A 27,038-nucleotide genomic window follows, 5' to 3' on the forward strand; every position below is an offset into this window, starting at 1 on the left:
GGAATTCAGTCTAGTGCGTTGAAGAGAGAGGGAGCGAATGAGAAGTACCTGTTGACAGCTAGCACTATGAAAAGAGATGGTGAGGAGACTTTGAAAGGATCTCCTTGTCCCCTCTCACAGAGCGTGATTCTCTCTCACCCCTCTGTCCTCTGAAACTCTGACGTCTAACGTAGTGTCTGCCTGCGTCACCTCACTGATACCTAATTTAGTTCCGCAGAACAATATTTCTTGATAAAATGGGGGGAATAACTCCCATCTTCAGAACCTTGTGTTCTGACATTTGAAAGGTAGATTAGGCTGCTTTCATAGATCTTCAGTCGACAACCCCTCCCCATCTCTACACATGCACACGCACACACCCACAAAGACTACCCAGACACCCGATCCAAACCTCATCCCCTCCACTCCTGCCAAAAGCCGCTACTCACCCTCCTCCAGTCTGGGCCACATAGCCCCCCAGGAATGCTCCACACAGACTTATTTAGCTCCATCACAGCTTGTAGAAACATTCGGGGAGTTTTCATCTCACAGAAAAGGAGAAAATCTTATTGTAAGATCTAAACAACCTGTTCTTCTTCTTCCCCCAGAAACCCTCTGATGCAGTATGATCCTCTTGTTTGTCTTTCTCCTTGGTGGCCCTATGAATAGCAGGTAGGCCTACGAGACCCACCCTGTCAGACAGGAGCTCAGAGCATTAAGTTATTAGGCCTTCTTTGCTGGTGTGTGCCAAGTTAAAGCTAGTGTCCTTATTGTAAAAATAACAAATCAATTACCCCACCTCTGTTTGGGTAAAAAGATGGGGGATGGGAGAAATGTAACCACTATCAAATTCATATACAGAGCTATTAAATCAAAAGTATAGTTTAAACCATGTTTTTGTTACCTTTATTTAACTAGGCAAGTGAGTTAAGAACAAATTCTTATTTTCAATGACGGCCTAGGAACAGTGGGTTAACTGCCTGTTCAGGGGCAGAACGACAGATTTGTACCTTGTCAGCTCAGGGATTTGAACTTACAACCTTCCGGTTACTAGTCCAACGCTCTAACCACTAGGCTACCCTGCCACCCCTTCACATTTACATTGTTCACTAACATTGGAGCAAAACAAGCTTAGAATTTGGGGTTATGATGGGTTACGACAGTTGAACTAAGCTCATGAGGCATTTAGAAGTTATATTCTTCAAGAATCAATGGGTATATATAATTAATTTATAAGTCCAACAATGGAAGTAGCAACTTTAAACAGTGAGTATTCAGGGAATGTCTACAACATCTCTGCAGGACATTCAGTCTCCCAAAAACTCTAAATCTAGATCAGATCCCTATTTTTTGGCTATTCCATGACCTTCACATGAAAGGCTGTTGAAATGCATGGGAGGCTTTCTATTTAAAAAACTTTTACAAACGTTATTTTGCACATGCATTATTCACATGAATAATAACTTTGGGTGATAACATAAGCTAGGCCTACATTAGGCCTACAACTAGCAGTTAGAGTGTTGGGACCATAGTTTGAATCCCCGAGCCAACAAGGTGACAAATCAGATTTGTCGATGTGCCCTTGAGCCTAATTGTTCCAGGGTCACCGTTGATAATGGCAGACCCTGGCCGTGACCCCACTCTCCGAGTTGGGATATACAAAAAACACATTTCCAATTCACACATGTGTATTAATACACACTTGTACATATGTGAAATAGGACATATATAAACACCCATCAAATTATTATCATTATTAGTTATTGGGTAGACTACATTAGGAAAAACCTAATATGTTGACAAAATCAGTCTATTTTCATACAGACCTAAGTAAATGTACTTCTTGATTACATTGATGATCTTCATGACTGAACGTTTGAGTCCATCCTGTCACAGATAAAAGGAATCATAAGAATAACAATGTCACAATGACCAATTTTCCAAACGCTTATTGGGTGTGCAATAACTAAGCGGCGCGTGTCACAGGTGCAAAATACCGGAAGTATTGTGGAGCCAGATGATCAGCTAAACATTTTGTCCATGCAGGGGGGTCAGTTATGCTCACTTAGGGTGACAATGTTTCATCATGATTTTCTTCAAGGTCTATGACCCTAGAGTTGGAAAATGTGTGATAACAGTGCTGCAATGACAGCTTTCTCTGTGTTATCACTCTTTCTTTCATCCTTCCATCACATTCATTTTACCCCATGACAATGCTCATGTTATAAAACGAATAACTATCCTACTGATTTTGTTGCACTCGCTAAGTCTAGGGGTCTTAGGCCTAGTTAACCTGATTTAACATATGAATCTGTACCCAAGAGACAGCAAACATTCCGAGTTCTGGGTCAGCTCCATCTTGACCTCATGGTTTGCCAGTCCAAGCAGATTATTTTTATATTAATGGTGACAAAATAAATACATGCAAAAAACGAAACTAAGGCATGACCAACTAAAGAGGCTTAACTAACACAAGGAAACAAGCAACGGCTGACTGAGAAGCTTCTGGCCTCCTATCTCTCCCGGACTGATAATCATCCTGATTGCCCACACCTGAGTAATTATCAAGGCTTCCTGGCAGAGCACATCATCCTAACCGATTGCTGCTGCCCCCAGGGGATGGAGTATAGAAATGGTAGTGGTAGTGTCTAATCATTCTCCTAACACCTGACCCACCTAACCTATTCCATAACACTCACATATACCCTTTAATCATATATCATTTTTGGAATGCTCAGGTCAACAGAACTTTGACATTTGACCTCTAGAGTACAAATTATCTCCAATTAATGATCATAACATATTCAAAAATCATTGATTCAGACCGTTTTTTTGTGGCACATTCTTAACACAATTCTGTGAATAATTTAACATATTTATATACTTGTTTGGTTGTGTATTCTACATCACTATGAACATGTTAAGATATTATTGGGCATACTACAATTATATTTCATACAGGTATGGTCATGTGGATTTGGTCCATTAAGTTGGTTGGTGGTTGTGGGGTTAATGCTTGGATCTTGTGATGCTCCTCTATCTACAAATCTTTTTTAAAACCCTGTTCTAGCTGTGTGTGTCTGTAATGTGCTGCCTGTATCATCAAAGTTCCATTTCCAAAACAAAGCTGCACTACTAGATGGAACTCTATGGCTAAGCTTCCAGCATTCTAATGTCAATGGCACAAATAGTTACAAATGAATCAGGGTTTCCTTTTTCAAAGCAATTTATACAGGTCATTCTGATATGTAACCTAGAGGTCAACGTTCAAACTTCTGTTGACCTGAACATTCCGAAAAGGTGCCTGATGGATAGTTGTGAATCTAAGCTTTCCAATGATATATGATTGAAGGGTATATGTGAGCAATAACTTGTTGAATACTGACATTGTCATGGGGTAAAATCCTTATGGGAAGATAAATGTGATGGAGGGATGAAAGAATCGAGTGATAACACAGAGAAAGCTGTCATTGCTGCACTGTTATCACACATTTCAAACTCTAGGGTCAAAGACCTTGAATAAAATTATTATGAGACATTGGTGAGCCCGACAGCCCAAATGTGGGGGTCTGGCTCATGGCCTAATGTAAACAGCACACAATTTTGCGGTAGAGGTTTGTGACATGTAACAAAAAAATGTGCAAACAAATGTATGCCTTAAGTACTTAATTGCAAAGTAGGCCAAGTAAGCAGGTTTACTTTGCAAACATGCACTTCGGCTATTGCCACCTGCATATTTCAAAGATGGTATGTGGGAGCATGTTGCCTGTTATGGTGGGAGCATGTTGCCTGTTATGGTGGGAGCATGTTGCCTGTGAGTGGTGGGAGCATGTTGCCTGTGAGTGGTGGGAGCATGTTGCCTGTTATGGTGGGAGCATGTTGCCTGTGATGGTGGGAGCATGTTGCCTGGGATGGTGGGAGCATGTTGCCTGTGATGGTGGGAGCATGTTGCCTGTGATGGTGGGAGCATGTTGCCTGTGAGTGGTGGGAGCATGTTGCCTGTGAGTGGTGGGAGCATGTTGCCTGTTATGGTGGGAGCATGTTGCCTGTGATGGTGGGAGCATGTTGCCTGGGATGGTGGGAGCATGTTGCCTGTGATGGTGGGAGCATGTTGCCTGTGATGGTGGGAGCATGTTGCCTGTTATGGTGGGAGCATGTTGCCTGGGATGGTGGGAGCATGTTGCCTGTTATGGTGGGAGCATGTTGCCTGTTATGGTGGGAGCATGTTGCCTGTGAGTGGTGGGAGCATGTTGCCTGTTATGGTGGGAGCATGTTGCCTGGGATGGTGGGAGCATGTTGCCTGGGATGGTGGGAGCATGTTGCCTGTTATGGTGGGAGCATGTTGCCTGGGATGGTGGGAGCATGTTGCCTGTGAGTGGTGGGAGCATGTTGCCTGTTATGGTGGGAGCATGTTGCCTGGGATGGTGGGAGCATGTTGCCTGTGAGTGGTGGGAGCATGTTGCCTGTTATGGTGGGAGCATGTTGCCTGGGATGGTGGGAGCATGTTGCCTGTTATGGTGGGAGCATGTTGCCTGGGATGGTGGGAGCATGTTGCCTGTGATGGTGGGAGCATGTTGCCTGTTATGGTGGGAGCATGTTGCCTGGGATGGTGGGAGCATGTTGCCTGTGATGGTTGGAGCATGTTGCCTGTGATGGTGGGAGCATGTTGCTTGTGAGTGGTGGGAGCATGTTGCCTGTGAGTGGTGGGAGCATGTTGCCTGTTATGGTGGGAGCATGTTGCCTGTGAGTGGTGGGAACATGTTGCCTGTGATGGTTGGAGCATGTTGCCTGTGATGGTGGGAGCATGTTGCTTGTGAGTGGTGGGAGCATGTTGCCTGTGAGTGGTGGGAGCATGTTGCCTGTGAGTGGTGGGAACATGTTGCCTGTGAGTGGTGGGAGCATGTTGCCTGTGAGTGGTGGGAACATGTTGCCTGTGAGTGGTGGGAACATGTTGTCTGTGAGTGGTGGGCCTATCACTAGCTCTCCAATCCTGCCAGTAGATTGATTTGACTGGGAAAGAACTGTTCACTCGACAAGGTGTGTATTTAGCTTTGATATAGTCCACAAAAACACAGTCATTATTTAATTTTATGCCAATTGAAACCGTATTTCCGTTCAGACCAAATGAAAGGAGAGGATGAAGGGTTATAAGGAGAGGATGAAGGGTTATAAGGAGAGGATGAAGGGTTATAAGGAGAGGATGAAGGGTTATAAGGAGAGGATGAAGGGTTATAAGGAGAGGATGAAGGGTTATAAGGTAAATGGATAAGTAATGAAGAGCTGGGGCCACGGTTGGTAAGTCAATTAGGCCTACATATGCTCCACTCAGAATTGGAAACAATGACAACACTAAAACACATCATCTGTTATTGCTTGTATTGCTTGTATTGCTTGTATTGCTTGCTAACTAGCTAGGCTTTATAGGTAGGAAAGGGAGAGTGAGAATGACCCAAAAAGCATTATAAAGTAAAACATGGCCAACAGGGCTTGGCCAGTTCTTCAGTAATCCTGGCGTCTCAACATCTTCCACCTCGTCACCTGATTGTTGAACTGCTCTGCGTATCTGAAAACAGGACGTCACCTCCTTTTTGGTGTCAGTAGTTCATTCCTGAGGCATGAGCGCAGCGCTGCAGGGTGTGTTGCTCATACCTGTTAGAGAGGGTTTCCTGACCTGACAGAGACCTAGGGGACAAAGTCTGAATAAACCAGTGAGAGCTGCTGTGGCCATTATAAAAAGAGTTAACAGTGGAATTATATTTCAGTACATCATAGGTTTCATAGAGGTTTCATAATCTTTGTTAGCATTTGTTTGATTTCTATATTACCTATGACCCCAAATAACCCAGTTCTTTAGCCGTTGGACTTGGCGCTGAGGCAGTAACAGTGAAGTTGAGTAACAGAACAAGTCCTTTGTCTCACTTTCTGACTCTGTGTGCACTCTGTACATTCAGTTATTTTGGTGTCTGATCTCCACAATGTATGTGTGTTAGAGTGAGAGGTTGTGTGTGTGTGTGTGTGTGTGTGTGTGTGTGTGTGTGTGTGTGTGTGTGTGTGTGTGTGTGTGTGTGTGTGTGTGTGTGTGTGTGTGTGTGTGTGTGTGTGTGTGTGTGTGTGTGTGTGAGAACCATATGCGGTGCTATAGCAGGGCAGTGAGGCGTGCAGTGCAGGAGCGAGCAGGGCCTAGCCGGCCCAATAGAGCCCCAGTACTCTGATAATCCCTGTGTTTTCAGGAGCCCTGGCCCGTACTTGATTAGCTTGGGCAAGAAAAGGGTAGAGTTCTCTCTAGCGCGTTTCTCTCTCTTTCTCTCTGTCCCACTTTCATTCCCCCTATTTTTCTCATGCTTCCCCCCCTCCACCCCTGGAGCCACTTCGTGAATGAATGGGTTCTAAGTGTTTACTCAGCAACTCTCTCTTTCCCTTTTTCTCTCTTTCTCTCTTTCCCTCTTTCCCTCTTTCCTTCTTTTTCTCCCAAAGAGAGAAAGAGAGACAGATGTGGTGATGCTAAACATGTACCCACAGAGAGAGAAACAGAGGAGAGATTATTATTCTCTTTCTAGCTGTGAAAATTCTAAATGTCTCTGTGGAGTATGTGAGTTGATGTAGTAAGAACTTCAAAGTGGTATTCAGACATGCTTGGAGATATCTGACACCTTGAATTCTTCTTAGCTGTACTTTAATTATAAACAGCATCTCAGAGGTTTCTTAACAGAACTATCAATATTCATGTTAATGTGTCATATTGTAAATTAGTGACCAATTGAATAATTAAATGTAGATAAACACTTGCATGTTGCATATACCATACATGTGTTGCTCCCTCACAGTGCCTGGAGTGCACTGGTGCAATGTGTTGGTGAAGGGGCAGACTGTGTATGTGGTCTTGACTTGTTCTTCTATCCTTGTGGGGACCAGAAATCCCTAAATGTACCCACAAGGATATTAAAACAAGGACATTTATCCCTTGTGGGGACATTTCTCACATCCCCATGAGGACAAGGGCTATTTTAAGCTTGTATTTTTTAATTGTACCATTATTTTACCAGGTAAGTTGACTGAGAACACATTCTCATTTACAGCAATGACCTGGGGAATAGTTACTGGGGAGAGGAGGGGAGATGAATGAGCCACTTGGATGCTGGGGATGATTAGGTGGCCATGATGGTAAGAGGGCCAGATTGGGAATTTAGCCAGGCCACCGTGGTTAACACCCCTACTCTTATGATAAGTGCCATGGGATCTCTAGTGATCACAGAGAATCAGGACACTCATTTAATGTCCCATCCGAAAGACGGCATCTTACACAGTTTAGGGGTTAGGTTTAGGATTACGGTTAGGGGTTAGGTTTAGGGTTAGGTTTAGGGGTTAAGGTTAGGGTTAGGGTTAAGGGTTAGGGAAAATAAGATTGTGTGTGTGTGTGTGTGTGTGTGTGTGTGTGTGTGTGTGTGTGTGCGTGCGCGTGCATATTTGTGTGTGTGTGTCTGTGTGTCCGTGTGTGTGTGTGTGTGTGTGTGTGTGAGCACTGGGAGGTGGGAGGGTACTGGGATTACAGTGAGGCCGTAGGCCCCAGGGCAGAGGGGCTGTTTCCTGGCCATAGCCTCTGTTTGTCCTGCCTGACCTGGCAGCTCTGGGGGCAGATCCTGCTTGGATTCACCCCTGCTCCCACGCCTGTCTGAAGCTGTTAGCCACTGGCTGAGAGTGGCTAGCTGGGCTTAGTGAGTCTGAGCTGTGGGAGGGGTGGGTGCTGGGGGGGGGGGGGGGGGGGATTTTGTGTTGGGAATGATTAGTGGGGAGTGGAGAAGTGTAGAAGGGAGGGCGTTTATGGTTTATGACTTTGTTTGATTCATTACACCATTTCTTTCATATCAGCCTGTGAGAGGTCCCTGTTGGTTTAACCTTTGCTTTGAACACAGTGTCTCGCTGCCCCTCGTTCACACACACTCTGACTGTCCCCCCTCTCTCTCACACACACACACACACACACGCATGCACACACACCTACTAACACGGTCACACTCAGATTAACAAACCTTTAGAATATTATTTTCACTGGCAAAATGTATGTCCTTAAATGTTTTTAAATAAAGCCATTGAAGCTATTTAAGATAATTTTTATGTTGAAAACGTATATCAAAATATTTGTCTTGGTACATTATCTTCTGTGTCTTTTATTGGGTTATTAATGTAACACCCCCAATTTGACAAAATAATCCATTAGGAGTGCTATCATGTGATAGTGTTTTAATAGCTTGTCTGTATGGCGACGTTGTGCAATATGCTGTTCCTTATTACAATGTCCCAAAACATAACCCTCCCCTCTGCTTTGAGGAAAGTTTCATTATCAATTTCCAAACATCCTAATGAAATAGAGGGATATTTTTATGTTCTTCCCCAAAAGCTTTCACAGCTAAATTGCTTGTTTTTAATGGATTGTTATTATTTTTCAATTGGTGGATTGAGCGTTGGGTTTGGAATCCCATAGAGCAGCTCTGTCCATGTTGTTTCTGGCCTAGATATACACTGCAGTCCAGAGCAAACCCACAGCGACTCAGACACACGGAGAGAACAGAGAGGGAGGGAGAGCTCCCTGGTCCTTCACTTATCACTCACATAATAACTTGTGATTGGAGCACTTAAACTGACTGTGTGTGCTTGTGTCAATTTAACACAATCACAACCTTTTACAGTCACCCGGTATTTAAATATTTTAGTAGCGTCTAACATGTTTGATTGGTTATTTGAATGTAATGTTGCCTATATGCATTCCAACTTCAGAATATGTCATTAAAAAAATTGTTTTAGCTGTTTTAATGTAACTGACATAGGTCACAAGAAAAAAAACGAGGATGTGGGCATATCTATAAAAAAAGAGGCAAACTTCATCCTACTCTGGGAATTAAATGGTCAAGTATCATTACGTTATTTATCTTAGAGTTACAATGCAACATCTTTACCACATATAATTTAGAAAAGTAGATATACCGGTATCTGAAAATCATGTTCTGTCAGGGGGCAGTACCCCCCCCCCCCCCCCTTTCTATCGCCAGTGCCGTCACTCGACCCCTGGTTTATAAAACTGTCCACGCCACTCACCTGGCAAGAGAGAATGCTCACTGACGGCGAGGTGGACAGGGTTCAAATCAACATAGGGAAGGACCCAAAATGCACCGTCTCTGTGCAAAACAATAGCAGACATCCCTCTCACTTTATGGTGCCTGCATTTTTTCACGGGCAATTTGAATATAACTTTTTTTACATTTCAAGCATACATTAACCATAATTTTTTATGAATCTTGCAAATTTCTCTTACTTTTCGGGCATGTGTAACATGACTGCTGAGTCCCAGCAGTCGCCAGCCGATGCGGCCAGCCCGCTGGTCATGTCGCCTAACGTGAGTCTGGACTCCCCGATACCGCCACCACCACTGAAGCTGCCGGCCCGGACGAAGGACGGGGTTCTGATCAAGTCTGAGCCCCGGGGACCTAGTCCGAACACGGACCGAGAGGAGGGAGCTGCTCTGGTTCAAACCGAGGAGCTCATGCCCACGGGGAGTCGACGTAGGAAGAGGCCCGTTCAGAGAGGGAAACCACCCTACAGTTACATCGCTCTCATAGCCATGGCCATCGCCAACTCCCCCGAGAGAAAACTCACACTTGGTGGTATTTATAAATTCATCATGGAACGTTTTCCCTTTTATCGAGAGAACTCAAAGAAGTGGCAAAACTCCATCCGCCACAACCTCACCCTCAACGACTGCTTTGTCAAGATTCCCCGGGAACCTGGAAGGCCTGGTAAGGGAAACTATTGGACTTTGGACCCCGCCGCTGAAGACATGTTCGACAACGGGAGTTTTCTGCGGAGGAGGAAAAGATTCAAGCGCACTGACGTAAGCACGTATCCTGGTTATTTGCAGAGCTCTAGCGCGTTCACCTCGACCTCCATGGGCAGAGCGGCATACCCCAACACCCTGTACCCAGGAATAGGATCGGGTTACGGATCACAGCTGGCAGCTTCCCCCCACCCGGGAATGCTGCATCATTATCAGACCTCTGCCGGGGTTAGTCAAGGGCAGCCAAGAATGTTCAGCATCGACAACATCATCAGCCAGGAGTCGGTGATGCAGGGAGGAGAGCTCAACCCCCTGGGGTTAGGCGGTGGAGACCTGGGCACCATGTCAGCTAGCTGCTCCCTCACTGGCACTGACCCCTCCAATTGCTTCCAGATGCAGACTGTCAATCCCTCAGGGAATTCACTGGGCAGAGGCGGTGGAGGACTGTCATCAAACCTGGCACCCGAGTATCCATACTCTTCCTCAGCATCTCCTCCCCACCTGCCTTCCATGACGCAGTCCAGTTTCTCTCCAGGTACTTCTCAGGTGTACAGCACCGGGAACCGGATGTCTCTACCAACCGTGCGCTCCGGGTCTTGCGCCGAACACACTGAGCAACTATTGGGTCTCTCCAGCCCAATGAACTCTTACAACAACTCTTACATGAGGCAAGCCAACTTTGCGTCAGGACTAGATCGGTATATGTGAGAAACTGATTTTTATAGAGACAAACAACAATAGAGCCTCAAAATACATTCCATTCGAAATAGGTGTGACACCTCTTCTTTGTTTGAAATGCCAAAATACATTCCATTATAGTTGTGTTCATTTCTCAGTGCGTTTGGTTCGTTTACCTTACGTGTCTTATTAAATTAATATGAATGTGTTCTTAAGATGTTGTGTAGCCTATCTGCGTGTACTTGTTTTGTCCAACAATTCCAGTCATTGTCACCTGTCAGAAAGAAGACTTCGTAAACAATATCATTAGCCACATAAACTGTTATATTTTGTGAAAAGTAAATCGTTTATTTGTTTGTGAATTATGTTGAATAGGCCTACATTGCTATTTACCGTTTTTGGTTCGTGTAATAAATAAATGTTTTGATAAGCATGGTCTTGTTCCTTGCATCTGTTGAACTGAATATGCCTATGATCTGCACGTACTCCTCTGATTTAAATTAGGCCTACTTTAAATTAATATTTGATTGCTCATTATAATACTTTTATTCCAATTCCCATAAACCATATTGGTTTTTCCTGTGTACCCAATAGCCTATACAATTAAATTACCCAAACAAAATATTTTCTAATAATATTTCAGATATAGGCCTGAAAGGGAATTTCCACGTTCATTCTGAAATATAGGCTACATACTTACTTTATAACTTCGTTAATGGTGTTGATATAATTCGTTTCCTGCGTGTAAATAAAAATGACCAAATCAGGAATCGTGGGCCAAATGTATCGTGTTGAATTAGGCCTACCGAACTGTCTCATAATTTAACCTTTTGTTTTATTACAAACTTCTAGGGAATATAGGCAGTATTGTATTTGCATGACTTGTAAGATAATTTGTATGGGTTGTTATAGTAAGACAGAAACGTCATGCTGGTTATTTGAAGTAATGTCACAGCATCATTTTTGTAGTTCTATCATCATGTATCCATGTTTACGCACACGTTTCAGACTTGACCAAGAAGATCGTAGGCCAAACGGACTTCTTGGTCTAGACATATTAACGCCTAAATAATATAGTGTTGCTGTTATTGTCAGTTTATGTAGATTTTTTTGTATAATGTAGCCAAATATATCGACCACATATAGCCTGCTGGCACTGCCACAATTGTCCCTCTGCATTGTTGAGGGAGCTGGCACACAAGCATTTCGTTGCACCTTTATACCTGCTGTAAACTGTGTACATGACGAATACAATTTGATTTAATTCGATTTTTTACAATATGATGTATTTTACATGACCACGAAATATATTGGCTCACCTGTAGGCCAATGGTAGATAGCCTAGCTAATAGGCATATTTGAGTTATAGGGCCTATCTATGCACAACTTGGCAAGGACATAACATACATAAATCTATTTGTAATTGAATCCATGCACCTTTGCTATTCTAGCTGTCGAACGGTACCTCTGGCGAGTCTGTACATCATTGGTCTGCAGCCTAATAGATTATAATTTACCCGTAGTTGGAGCGACACCTGGCGGTCTCCATCAAAAGTTTGTCTGGAGTGATTTTTGGATTGGAATTGGTGCCGGATTCTACAGTTTGTCCACTAGGTGTCATGCAATACAAATAAATCACAAACTGAAAAACAGAGTAGCCTAAAAAGGAAAAATTACGTATGGTAATGTGATGTTGTTGAGCTTGACATGTTTCCGGTCCAAAGTCCAATATGGATGGAAGTAAAATATGTTCTCATCCCTTGAGGAAAATTTTATATTTTGAGGCAATAACAAAAAAAATTTAGGCTACCAATTCCACCACTATAAAGGCTGCACAAACCATTATTTTGAAGTTGGCAGTCCAAATGCTACAGGCCATTACAGACTGGTTTGTTTCTTCGTGTGATTTTGAAATAGCCCTAGGCTTATTACATGCCTCCTAAGTCATTCGTTCTTGCATTCGAAATGCAGACCCATGAGATTGCCAAATCTAAGTCTTGGTTTGGAAGATGATCAATTGTAATTGTGTATCTATAATCAATGGCAGGGTTGGGTAGGTTACTTTCTAAATGTAAGCCGTTACAGTTACGAGTTACCTGTCCAAAATTGTAATCAGTAATGTAATTTTGGATTACCAAAAGTCATTAATGTAATCTGATTACTTTTAGAAGTTTTAGAAGAAGACCAAAAGGATCCATCAAATGTATTTGGTGTGCCATCATAGTAGTCTCTGACTTGTGGTCAGACTTGCTCAGCTGGAACAAACTTAAACATGTTCCTTTTTTCAATGCTGAATTGAATGTCATTGAGAAAACAGAAAGGTGTCATTATGTATTTTTTTCCCTCAAACATCCTTTCATTTTTTTTAAAGTAATCCAAGAGGTAATCATCTAGTTTTTTTAAAAGTAGGTTATCTGTTATCTGATTACAATGTTTTTGCTGTTAACGTTACTGATTACAGTTACAGTTTTTTTGTAACCAGATTACATGTAATCAGTTACTCCCAAACCCTGAATAATAGGCAAAAGCTACATAATGTTATTTCTCGCCAAATCAACTCAAGTCTAAGATGGCGAGATAGCGTCTAGCTTCTTGAGAGAACAATTATGAATTGAGATTTGGCCTTTCTCCCATGCAGCTGTCTGGTTCCTCAACTCAGCGATGTGAGCAATGCAACCTCTACCAGTTGACGGGCCGGCTCGACCTGCCCTGCCCTGGGCTGGGAAGGATTGGGAAAGGGGTCTGTGACGGACTTGCTGACTGAGTGAGTGCGTTTAGATAAATTACAATTGAGAGGACCTCATGGTCGACTCCGGACACTTTCACTTCCGCACGGTTAGGCTAGGCTATACCTTCAACCGCTCTCCACCTCTTTAACAACTGAACTTGAGAGTCATGCATCAGATGTAAAATGAATTCAATTGAGTTGGCATGAATTGACGATATTTTCTATTCGAATTCAGGTATATGAAATGTAGTTTATCATTGCTGTGCGATAACTTGCTTTTGCAGGTGGGGATCGCCTAAAATCTATTTTCCCTTTTTTTTCATGATATTTGGGCCTGTATAGGGAAAATCCTGAAAGGTTCGTTGAAATATTTGAATATTTGAATTTGAATTGAATATTATATATATATAAAAAAATAAAGCCACACAAACGTTGCCAATGAAGTTGCTGTGGTGTTTTGGGCAGGAGAAGCCTGTGTTAACATGAAGGGAGGGTCCTGTTAGCTGATGGTCCTGTACAGAGACGGATGAGGTGCTGATGTGTATTACAAAACGCCATGTTTCTGCAACATAATGAATTGTAATGCGAGCGCTGCTCCCCTGCTGTCATGAAACACACAGACCCATCATCTGTTCTGTCCATAGCATACATAGCGTACTCTGACGAAGACGAATTAGAGCAGGTTGCAGGCACATATGTGTTTGTCTATATGTGAATGATGTAGAAAATGTAGATGGCTAATGTAATGACTTTTGACAAGTTAAACATAAAACCCGTGAGAAGTGATCGGATAATTAATGGAGGACATGTTCATGGAATTCCTTAGCTAGTGCTGCCTTTCTCCTCTGAAAATAAATAATGACAGGGCATATTATTATTAAACCTTATTATTGTTTGTCGTATAATTAGGCCTATCATTATTATTACACAGTAGTAGGCTAATTATCTTATTTTATCATTCACGAAGGATTCTTTCCATGGAAAAATTACCCCGTAGTCTCAATTCTGAAAAACATTGCTTTCAATTGTTAAACTTGCACTGTGGAGTTATATATTATTTACCTGTCAGTTTCGGCTGTGAATAACTATATCAGCTCCATGTTTCAAATGAATAATCAGAATATATATCTGTATTCTATATATATCTCCCTTTCGATAACAGTTTCATGTTGGCTTCTATTCTCCTTAACTCTGAGAGGACAGAAGTAAGAAGTCATACGTTTGTTTAAACCCAATGGACTCAATAATAATAGTAATAATAATCTGATTAATAATAATAGGCTAATACAAATAATACATTCTAATAATAACACGTTTGTACAGTTTAATAACACAATTATACTGTTTATAACATATGTCGTGAATTGACTGAATTAGGGTTTCAATATTGTAAAATGTACAGTTAATAATAACGTTTTTCAATTGTATTACAATGACTGTGTATTATCAATGACTGTGTACTATCAATGCCTGTGTATTATCAATGGTTAATAACATATGTGGTAATCAAAGTCAAAATGGTAGGCCAATAATATGGGATAATATTAGACCCAAACGCATAACGTCATAGAAAACAAAATAACCACTTATTTAATTAACCGCAACGATAATAAGCAATTATTGGAGCACATTTAATTCGATTTAAAGCCATCGTGGATGTTTGTATTGCAATATTTTTGTTTTGTTTAGAAGGGTATGAGAGCGTGCATAATTGCAAATTGGATAACGAAATATTTTGGATATTTTACAACGCATTTTGAAATTGAGTAGGCCATAATTGGAATCATGTTGTAAATCAGATTCAAGTGACAAATGAATTATTTCACTGACTAACAAACAAATACACGAAGATGTTTTAGCCTTGAAATCATTGTTCATAAATATGCAAATTGTCTGGTATTGGACCTGGGCTGTGTTATGTAGACTATTTATTATCCAATCAACTAACTCCGATTCTTAAGAATTGAACCCTATGAGGTTTCAATACCCCTGATACTATGGACACGTCCATCCTGTTTGTCTTTTGATATAGCTACAATTCATTCCAACAACATAAAACCAATACTTTTGATGATATTCCATATTTAGAAGATGTGTGTGTATTTGAGTATCGTTAACTCAAGAGAAGGTGTAAAGTAGTGCACTCACCATCTCCTCCCCGTGTCCGTCTTCCCTTCCCTTTTCCCTTTCCTTCAATTCCTGGTATCAGTGACACCGTGACCACGTGATTTGGACGGCTGAATAAATAGCTTTTGAGAGCTATGAATGGGAATAGTATGAAGCTCACGCAGGATACTTGCTTCGTGCCTGTGGGTAAAGATATTCATACAGATATGCAACAGTAAACTAACGACCTAAAACACAAATGAGTGCAAGGAAGAAACATTATTATTGTATAAATGCTTGTAGTGGTCTTCAAGTAAATAGCTTGGCTGAATTTTCCATTCCAGTTTTGTTTTCCTGCGCTTGAATTCAGAAGAGTTTCATCCTCGGTGAAAGACACCACAGCCTCCAAACCACCTGGCTGGAGTGGCGTTACACCTGGATCCAAGCGTAGTCTTGCTATCTTCTAGATTCCACTAATGTTTCTATGCAGCTTGGAGAAGTAAACAGGAGTTCGCTTTGGTCCTCTGAAGAGCGGTTGAGTGCTTTACGCACGGACTGAGTACACCCAGCTTGGGAGCTGAAAAGACTCGGTACGGAACGAGAGGAAGGAAGATAACCAGTCTCTCCAAGGATGACTCTAGGTACGGATATGTCCGACAACTCTGCTTTGTCTGAAGATGTGGACATAGATGTGGTTGGGGGAGACATCTCGGTTGGCAAGGATGGGAAATACCTTCATCACGATTTCCTGGACAATGACTCGGACGATAATTTGTCTCAGAACGCGGGGGAGAGGGGTTCCTCCCCCAGCCTCAGCAGCTCCGAGTGTCCGGTTGACCAGGTTGGAGTTGGTATAGATTCAGGGGCCATGATAGGTGATAAGCCTGGTAAGAACGCTCTAGTCAAGCCCCCGTACTCCTACATAGCCCTGATAACCATGTCTATCCTCCAGAGTCCCAAGAAACGTCTCACTCTCAGCGAGATCTGTGAGTTTATTAGCAACAGGTTCCCATATTATCGGGAGAAATTCCCCGCTTGGCAAAACTCCATTCGTCACAATCTTTCTCTCAATGACTGCTTTGTCAAAATCCCACGTGAGCCTGGCAACCCCGGAAAAGGCAACTACTGGACCCTCGACCCGGAGTCCGCAGACATGTTCGACAACGGGAGTTTTTTACGCAGGAGGAAGCGCTTCAAGAGGCACCAAGCCAACGAAATCCTCAGGGACGCCGGGGGGTTCCTGCCCGGGTTTGGATACGGCCCTTATGGGTACAACTACGGACTCCAGCTGCAGAACTTCCATGCACATAACCCCTATCATCCGCACCTCCCAGCAGGCGCTTTCCCTTTCCAGAATACATCTTGTGGATTCCCCTCGCCAGCCTCAATATTCCCCACGCCACATCCCCTGCCCTCTCTATTAGGGGCTGATTTACGAAAGCCATTCTACCCTCAACTAAGCCCGACCTTGCCCGGCCTGGCGCCTCTCAAGACGGACACTAACACTCCGATTCGGCCTTCTTTCTCTATAGACAATATAATCGGTGCAGCTAACTCCGTGGCCTCCCCGTACAGCGCACAGTCGGGCAGCCACAGTCAGGCTCAGATCCTGGCCATGTTAAACCCTGCACTCGCCTCAGCTTCGAACCACTTGAACCTCTCGCAGGAAGCAATGCTTCAGCCTGGCTCACAGACATTCTCCAGCAAAACTACAAATCTAAACATGTGTCATTTCTAAACTGGCAGCAAAAGCACAACTTGCAGAAATCCTATTAATCCATTATGGTTCTATTCGTCCTATGTGAAGGTAGGATAAACATTCATTGAGAAATAGAGTGTTGCTCTTCCTCTTATGTTTCTTAGATCTGATCGGAGAGAGGAAAGTGAAACGGTGGCTATATTTATGGATTGTAAATATGTATAGGATACACTAAATGGAAGATTCATGATGAAGTCAGAAAACAAATTCTAAGACAATGTTGAGTGTATTCGTTGGCCTACATTGGCCTAGGCCCTCACCTATCGTGAGCAAAGATCCAGCTATTTTAACGCAAGTTAAATTTCATGTAATCTCACGGTGGGGAAGATTTAATTGTTTCTTAACTATAATTTAGATTTTTATTATGGTTTATATTGTTATATATATATTGTGTGCGTTGTGAAATAAAGCACTGTTAATAGGCTACCGAGACGCAAACTCAGGTTTTAATTGTTAGAAAGCACATTGAGACAAGGGGGGTTATTTAAACAAATCTAACCTTTTCCCACTACCCCTCGTTCTCTTAACACCGGTGTTGTGGTGAATTTGTATGGACAGTGTTTCATGTTGTCAGTGGACAGATATGTGGTTTTGGTGTAAAGCGCATTACCTCTCATCCTGTTAAACTGTTGTGCTTTCGTTCCTGTCTATTTCATTGAAATCAATCAGTGAAACGTATGTTATGTGTACAGACAGACACTTAATGTTCATAGGTCATTTTTTGTTGTAATGAAAATTATAATAAATGTTTGTGAATTTTAAAATACTTTCGTTAACTTGTTTATTGGAACGTTTTATTGGCCCTATGCCTGCACACATAGGTCTACTCAAACCTTTGAATACCCATTAAGACTTCAAAGCCTAAAATCCCACAAGGAAATATAAAATATGCTTACGTTTTTATTTATCTAGCTCCGAGGTCAAACTTCAATCTGTATGAGTAGGCCCAGTTTGAACGCTATACGCAGGTCTTTGATTGTCCGACTACGAGCCGCTTTCTGAAACGATTATGAGCGTTCATAGTCATTTACGCAATAGTGCCATAGGTTTAAGTCTCAGTTAAATCTTGCGTGCAACGATATGAGTATTTATTACTTCTCTATTATCAATTTTACATTTTCAAAAAGTAGCCCATTTATTAGCCTATATACCACTACAGCCAACAAGCGCTAAAATCCAGATTTGTGATGTCTGAACTCCCACATTTTGCTGTGAGATATATTCTGGAAGAGTGGGCATGTATTCATTCCTCTTATGTGGCTCCCAGGGCGTTTATAATGGACTCTTTTTTGGCAAGTAACAACAGGCTAAATGAATGGGAACATCGGGTTTTGGAGGCCTGTAATTGAATGTGAACGTTCTACATGGATACCCACGATCTCTTGGGGTTTCGTTGCTAATTTGTAGCAGCGTTTTTCATCAGGATCCTAATCCACGATAATTCCGGCGTTTTGCCCGTTTGTTGATGTTGTCACTGAAGACCCATGCTCAATGCGCTCCCAGCGAGGGGTTCTCTCGGAGACAACCCACACACATTTGCCTCTGAAAAGCGATTTTCTCAAAAGGCGCGCGGTTGTTCGCTTTCATGTCGTCTGTGTTGTCTCCGGACAGATACAAAGGAGGTAGCGGGACAGGACTCGTCTCAGTGCAGAAAACAGACCGATTATTCCATTTCGAAGTTGGCCAAGCACATGTTCCGAGGCAGAGGGGGGCGTAGAAGCCTCTTTTATTTACCAGATCTGTGTGCAAATGGTTAAATTACTCGGTGGGGTGTTTTTGACAGTTGATTATTAGGGATAAAGTGTGGGAGGGCTGACTCCCCTCTTCCACTTTCCCCTTCAGCTCACCCTAAGCCTTTGAAGAGAACGCAAACATGATAGTCATACTTTTATGAAGTCTCTTGCACTCCTTTTGTTGATGTCGTGTTAATGAAAGCCCGTGGAGTACACCTTTTATAGGATTTTCTTTCAATTCAGGTTCTGTGTCATAGCGCAACATCAGAAAACGAATTAAACCAAATCCGTTTTGACAGTAGAGGAGAAGCTCACTTTAAGCATGGTGCCAAAAATCGCACTAAACTTAGGCTGTCACACACACACACACACACACACACACACACACACACACACACACACACACACACACACACACACACACACACACACACACACACACACACACACACGCACACGCACACACAACTTTGTCATAACTTTGATCATGCACTGAAAGGGTAAGATTGTTGTTTTAGTTTATATTATATCGACCTATGGGCTATCTCTGTCAAACTTAGATAACGGGCCCTGTTCACCCCGTGGCCATATTGAATGTTAGGTATTGTATCACATATTATATTCAATATATTTTTGTGTCAAATATTCACTATAACACATGGACATGAAGAGATCAATTGCCTGCACCACTGTCGATACCCTCCGGTATCACAGGCTGCTGCAATCCAAACAAGACTGTGCCTCGTTAAAATCATCATTAGAACCTTCTAATGATGTATCTTTTGTAGCCGAGCTGTTTTCCAGAGCCTTCGTTAGTAACGTGGCTCTTAAAAACCTTTGCACATCTACGAGTGATACAGACCATTCCTAGAGCAGCCAAAGTGCATGCCTTTTAGCCCTCCACGTCACTTTATTTACAGAAGATCTCCGCTCAACATTTAATAATCAAGATATAAAGTGCCAAAGTATTTGCAATTGGTACAAACAAGTGAAGGATAAAAATGCTGCTTAATATGAAAACCGAGATCACTGAATTAAAAGATACACAGGCCTATATACTATTTTAATCATATTGAAATCAATTTCATGTTCAATTGAGTTCTATTTTACGACTAGGTTACTGTCTGTCATTTTTGCCTCAATGTGTTTCATGATGTGTGACAACATGTGCGCAATCTGTGATTTTGTTCATGTAAATGTCTGTAATAGCCTATTTGCAGCCATAGGTGGTAATATCTCTTTAGGAGATGATCCTTTGTCAGTAGTCTATTGTGGAATAATTATAATGTTAAAGTAAGATTTGAATGGAGATAGTGAACGTTCTCTCTATGCGTGCTTGTTTGGGAAACACTATTAAAAAGTTGTCTCGTAAACAATGATGCATCTAGGCCTGCTGTCCTAGGAACGACCATCGTAATGCTTAAAGTGACCCACAATAAGAATAAAAACATGGATTACTAATTATACGTCTTTCACGGGTCACAAATCACACAAATATAATTTAATCCAATTATATCCAAATCAACTGTTTATCGTTTTAATTGCATGTTCATTCTGCTTTCATTTTCTCAATATGCCGTGTACTTGTCACAGGAGGACCACCCACAGTCTCGGGACAGAATGTGTTTCTTTATTTGTCTCTGCAGTAGTCGTCTGTCCTAGTCCTACAGTCTTCTGTCCTACGGCTTGGCTCACTAAAATTAGTTTGAAATGCTTTGAGTATATTTTAAACATGACAACATTATGACTAGACCAACTCCTAGCCTTTCTGAATGAAAGAAATGTAGCCTATGCTTTGACATGGATTTGCTTTTGATTGGCATATTTCTCTCACTATGGCACCACACCAGTTTCCTTGATCGAAGGGTGCTGTCGATAGTTCTGCTTCTATTAAATTAGGCTACTGTAACAGGATTTCTTTGATTATGGAAAAGTATATTAGATTATGCATTTTTACTTCGTTATATTGAATATCTTTAAAATATTTAGTTTGAGGAAACCTGTTAGGCTATGACTTGACCGAACTCTACAATATAATTTGTGCGAGTGTCACCTTGCTCCAAACCATCGCCTCATCACCTTTCCTCCGCGCGCGGGCAGGGGATTACATGAAATCGTTGTGCTTAAACCATGCATATCCTACTCTGGCTCATATGCTAATTACACCACCAGTCAATTTGACTTGTTAATTAGGTGGCAGCAAGATGTGTATCTCAAATTCTAAGAAAAAGTAATATTATCTCGTAATTTAAATGATTCAAGGTAGCTACTGCTCGACAACGCCCAGTTTGGATTTTTTTATAAAAAAAAAGAAGTATTTATACTGCAGACCTAATGAGATATTCCGAGGAGTCAATATGTCTTTGTAGGACAGGCCTACCTCCAGGGAAATGATATACCCATAGGACAGAATGGTGAATATTGAAAACGGGTATAGGGCATTAGGCTTCTTGTTCAAAATATTAATAGCATCTACATTTACAAAAACAATAGTATTATAGGCTATACTTTTCAGATGATAAAACGTTATAATAATACATTAACAATTATTAGTATTATTATTATTTGGCATATATTCAAAACGTCGGGTTTCTTTTATTAATGTAAGTATCTGTAAAATAAATGGATATTGAGGGAGTTGCATAAAATAACCTATAATGTCAAAGTGTAATCCTATTGAAACCTACGTTGATAAAAACCTATGGATATACAAGGTCTGCATTTACTATCATGTCTTGAAATGTATCATATAGGCAAGCATCTTTACTATAAAAAATAGTTGTGGTCAGCTCTACGTTTCAAACAAATACATCCCAGCAGCACCACAGTGAGAGGCAGTGTATTGGTGTGTTTAACAACAGAAACAAACAGTTGCCATATCATCATGGCTTTGGCTAAAGTCTTTATGAGAAGGTCTTAAAGTTCCATTTCAGCTTTGTCAAAACATTACCGTCGGTCTATTAAATAGAGAATGGTCACCTGAGATTAACTATGATGGACGGACACCTGTTGCAGTAGGAGGCCAGACAGTTCTGTTTTTCTTTGTCATGGACTCCATATCAAACCGGCATTGCGAAGTGAGTTCAGCCATGGATAGGGCTACACGTTTCACTCCAAGTTTAGGCATCATTAGGCTCTAGCAATATATACATAGGGGGCGATTGGGAGCGGACAATATATATATATATATATATATGGTCGATGCAGGTTTCATTCAAGGATTGTTCTATCAAACCTGCATTCCAGTATAGACTATTGAAGCAGCATGTTAACACACAATTTCCAGTGGACAAATTAAATCGCAGAACGGAATAAATCAACAACGTAAAATATTGGCCCCTTTCAAAATGAGGACTCTTGTTTTACTGGTACTAAAGATTGTATTTGAGGTTTTGCTATTGCACTCTTGGGCCTTGCCTGCAAAAAACGTTGGCTGTGTGGCGGTAGCCTGTAGGCTGAGGCTGGGAAATAGGCAGGCAGAGAAGGTCATTTTCGCGCACACAGTACAGGAATGCGATGACCTGGACACCCAGGGCACATCGAGGCCTGTAGGAGAGTAGCCGCGGGCTACAATAAATCAAAACCTCCCTTCTCTACTGGTTAGTGCTATCCGGATCCTTGGGACTTCCATACCCTACTAAACCCTAACCATAACCTTAACCCCTTACATTAACCATAACCCGTACCGTAACCTTTTTAGATGTCAACTTCAATGGGGTAGGGACGTCCGAATTGCAACTCGCTCTGCTCCAATAAGACAACAACAACTCGAAGGAACGTCCCACTCCAAAAGAAAAACAGAAGTGGCTAGGTTTTCCAGTCAATTTGTCACTGCTAGTTGCGCTGTGATGGACACTAACGACTTGTTAATTAGGGACATTCTCTGCTCCCAATCGCCCCCTCCGTGTTTTTGCAGCGGACAGAGGAATATTCTGCTTAATTAATTTAGAATGTGTAAATAAAGCAAAGACAGCGAACTGCCCTCATCTCTAGCAAAATATTTAATTTGGAAGCGCTCGCTTATCGACTTTGACACAATGTGACACACTGACGGACACCTGCTGCTGGCCAGGCATCCCACACACAGAGAACATGGGGATTAATTACAGTGGATATTCAACTGCCCTGGTTACCAGACTGTGATAACAGCTGATCTAGCCCGCCGTTCACTTGCGTGTCTTTGGCACTGCTCGTTCATGTACGTCAGAGAGCACGCACAGGGTGAGGGGAGGGATGTATGCATTTCTATGGATTATGATCCTTTAATATGAACCCATAAGAGTCTAACCCTGCCTAAGGGGGGGGGGGGTTCTACTAAGCTATATGGAATTGTTTTAAGGTCATACCAAGGATCATTTTGCTATTTGATTTTGAATTTTAAGACCTCTTTAAGTATGAAAAAAATATACAATATATAAAAAAATATTGAATGAAAAATACGTTTTGGCCTTACTGCTATTAGCCCGTACAAACGCAAAGAATAACAGATTCATAACCTGGAACTTAAAAAAAATTTAAATATAAAAAGGAAGTTTGTTCTGAAGTGTCTGTCCTACATCCGAGAGATATAACAAAGATCAGGAAACATTTTTTGTACTTAAAAAAAGTAGTTTTTACATTTATTTAACCCCTTATTTTTGGAACTAAACAGTCTCTGTATATACTTCCATACATTTGTTCAACTGGTGTAGGGGACCTTCAGACGAGTCTTGTGAGGCCTGTGGGCGTCTTAGAGCAAAACAACTGACATGGACGTGTTCGTGAGAGTCTCACCTTTCCACAGGGGGTGTACAAAAACACTAATATTATAGCCCAAACTGTTCGGTGGCTACACCAAAACAGATAAATCCATCTTGTTCACGAGAGTCTCATCTTTCCATAGAGGGGTCATAATAGTTTGTAGGACAAACGTTCGGATGCTACATAGGATTTTGTGAGAATACCGATTTTCCGGATTTTTCATGGTCTGACAAACACCTCTCTAGCTCTATCACCATTCACTTCAGATGCAGAAGTGTAACATAGGCGGATGTGGTGGATTGAGATGCATCCAATGCAAAAAAACAGATGTCTCTATCTTAAATAAATTGATTTTTATGGGGATGTTTTTATTATGCTAATTCGATTTCCGCGGGGGGCACGGACATCGAACTTTTGTTAATATGATTATTAACTTCATGACAACCTAGGCACTCCTGTCTTTCTTTTGGAGTAGGATGTTCCGAGTTGTTGTTGGCTTATTGGAGCAACGCGTGGACTTAACGGTAACATAATGAAAAGGCAAGGGTTTTATGTGACTTTCCCCGCTATTGCTTTGATAGAAAGGCACAGCTGGTGGCCTTTCTCGAACACACTGATATTGCTAACAGAAGTAGACACTAACAGACGGTAGGAGAGTATGTCCATTTCATGCTGGGACACTGATAGGGTATAGCCTATGTTCCTTGGTACTTCGATGAGTGTGCATGGAACAAACAAGAATCAAATGGATTCTGGAAAACGGCGCGTCTCATGAGTTGGAATGAAAAGCCCTCCAAAAACTCGTAGTAGGCCTACCACAAATGAGTTAACCTCTATATTATGAGGGGCAATGAGGCCTTTTATTATCCTTGAGGTTAACTGTTAATCCCTATGTTTTCCCCATAACTGCTGTTGGCCTATTTGTCAACCTATTACGCAGGAAAGATAGGCCTGTTACTCATGGAGGATAGGCCTAATTACACATCGGCCTATTTCACGACATGTCCTATAATTGCCCATAGAGCCTATTCATTAATCAGTATTTTTATTTCATTAGGTGAATTCCCTTTCTAATTATTAAGGCTTGATCCCCCGAGCTCACCAAACACAATTATATTTTACGCACAATGTAACATTTCAATCTACTGCGTATCACAGGAAAATGAATGGTGACGACATACCAAAACACGAACATGTGCACTTGTTAGTGTGTTGATCAACTTTCTCCTGAAATGTCTACTCCTTTAAATCGGGCGCATATGTCTTCCTCAGTGGTCTGCGTCCAATTGTTGCATAGCCTACTACCCTGCAGTTTACTATATGAATGTTATATCTTATTAACGTTTATTTACTTGGGTATGTGTTCTTTTTCAGTGTTAGGAACATTAAGGTGGAAAATATGACAACTAGAATATATAGTCTCAAAATAGGGTTACTCGACTAGGGAACATGTTATATCGTTTGGCAAACTAAAGAAAACTGTTTTTAAACTCAAGGACATTATCTCCCCAAGAAAGGTGAAAAATACACTTTATGTAAGTCGTTTCGAATGTGAGTCGGTTTTTGGAAAGAAGGGGAAAACCTCGCGATAAAAATGAAGTTTACTATCCAGAGTGAAATCCGATCATGCTGAGGTCGAGGGGCCAAACTTTTTAAGACTAATGTTTATTTAGAGAAGTGAGCGCTGTCTATGCGACTCCCTGTTCTCCCAGAATGTAGCACTAATGTATTTAGCAGCGTAGTGCAGCCCACCGCCCGAGCAGCCCACTGCGGCTCTGCTGGCCACCACTCTGTGGCCGCACGTGGGGACTGCAGTGTCAAAACAGCGAGCTGTAGACATACACGCAAAATCAATTGTAAACTATTTAACTTTAAAGAAGTTGCATTAATTTGAGTTAGTTACTTTTCAGAATCCATAACGTGCCTACTCGTAACTGAACCAAGAACGCGCCAGATGCTGATGACCCTCTCTCATTCCATTTGAGAAGAAACTCGTCTGTAGTGGCTACTCTGTTGAGCCCCGTGTTTTCTTACAGTTTGTGAAATTGAATTAGTTACGGTGGGGAATCTGACCTTACCAGACCCACACATTTTTCCAAACCCTCAGCTTTGTGGTGTTTCTGGGGTTTTTTGTTTGCTCAGCTGGAATCTCCATCAGACACTGTGTCCGAGTCGTCCAAGTCTAGCCTATCTCTCTTATATCTCCCTCTCTCCTCTCCTCAGCTGCCCTCTCACCCTAGGTCCCTCCGAGCTCCACTCACCGGAGAACGCTGCGTCTGAACTCGCTGAGGAGGAAGCGTTTGCGGGAATTGTGCTTCGCCCCTCACGCGCTCCGGTTGGGCTTTGCCAACAACATGGATCTGAGGGAGGACAGATGTGGAAGAACACACACACACACACACACACACACACACACACACACACACACACACACACACACACACACACACACACACACACACACACACACACACACACACACACACACGGAATAATGGTACTTTACCCTTCACTTATATTTACTTCATTTTATTTAGCCTTTACACTTTTATTTATGTATTATTCTAAATATTATATATAACTATTTGGCTAAACTGAAATAAAGACAATCATTATTTACGTAGCACTATAATAACACTGCTACTACCACTAGCTAGCTACAAGCTACTACTAATTGTATTGTTATTATTAGGGGTCCTATTATTTCAAATACATTATTTGTAATATCCTTCTAGTAGAGGCAATTGCCAAAGTAACTGTTCCTAGTCCCACTATCTTATTATTATTATTTATTTAACTTGTGTAACGTTTTTCAAGGAATGTCAAAGTGCATAAAAAGTAAAACAACAAACAAAACATGTATATGAGGAAGATTAAAACGTGTCAGTACGTTGAGGCAGTTTGGGTTGGAAAACACTGACACTAAATATGTAACACGCTCGCATGGGTGCTCTCGGGAATCTAACCCAATCTACCAGCGTTGCAAGCACCATGCTCTACAGCTACCAACTGAGCTACAGAGGACCACTGAAGTAGTGTAACAGTGAAGGATATTTAGAACATATCCCTGGGGCATGTTGTTTGGTAAAACTCATTTAGCTCTTGAGAGACTGATGTCATATTCAATACTGTTCCAAGTGATTTGTTAGTTCCCACAAACGTGCCAGTGCAATTTTACAAAATGTGGTTCCATATGATGCCACATCAGATAATAGCACAGAGCAACCACAACAGAAGCTATATTGTGTCACGTCACACCCCAAGCACGCACTTATGTGGAGAATGCGGCACCCAACATCTCCCCACCTTCTCCCCACCACCTCCCTCCTGCCCCATTTTCTCAACACTGGCAGGCCGAGGTGCACAGGCTTCCACTGAACCCTGGGTAAGCGCACAAAGGGAACTCGAGTTCTCTGGGCGACTCAAGACTCTTAATGTTCCACCGCGCTCCAGAACCTTTCCCCTTCCCACTCGTCCCCCTCCAAGCCA

General features: G+C 41.9%; 3 protein-coding genes across 3 annotated transcripts in view; all 3 read left to right on the forward strand.

Moving 5' to 3' along the window:
• LOC139406573 (ral guanine nucleotide dissociation stimulator-like 1) overlaps positions 1–27,038 on the forward strand; it is a 407,527-nt gene that overhangs the window by 300,450 nt on the left and 80,039 nt on the right. The gene's annotated exons all lie outside the window — the stretch shown is intronic.
• On the forward strand, positions 9,263–10,514 carry LOC139407617 (forkhead box protein E4-like). The gene has a single exon (XM_071151444.1). It carries the CDS (start codon positions 9,263–9,265, stop codon positions 10,511–10,513), a length of 1,251 nt encoding a protein of 416 aa, XP_071007545.1. The 3' UTR covers position 10,514.
• Positions 15,488–17,840, forward strand: LOC139407618 (forkhead box protein D2-like). The gene has a single exon (XM_071151445.1). The coding sequence runs from the start codon at positions 15,949–15,951 to the stop codon at positions 17,053–17,055; it is 1,107 nt and encodes a 368-aa protein (XP_071007546.1). The 5' UTR covers positions 15,488–15,948; the 3' UTR covers positions 17,056–17,840.

The sequence above is a fragment of the Oncorhynchus clarkii genome, chromosome 4, assembly GCF_045791955.1.
Source record: "Oncorhynchus clarkii lewisi isolate Uvic-CL-2024 chromosome 4, UVic_Ocla_1.0, whole genome shotgun sequence".
In the NCBI taxonomy this organism is placed as follows: domain Eukaryota; kingdom Metazoa; phylum Chordata; class Actinopteri; order Salmoniformes; family Salmonidae; genus Oncorhynchus; species Oncorhynchus clarkii.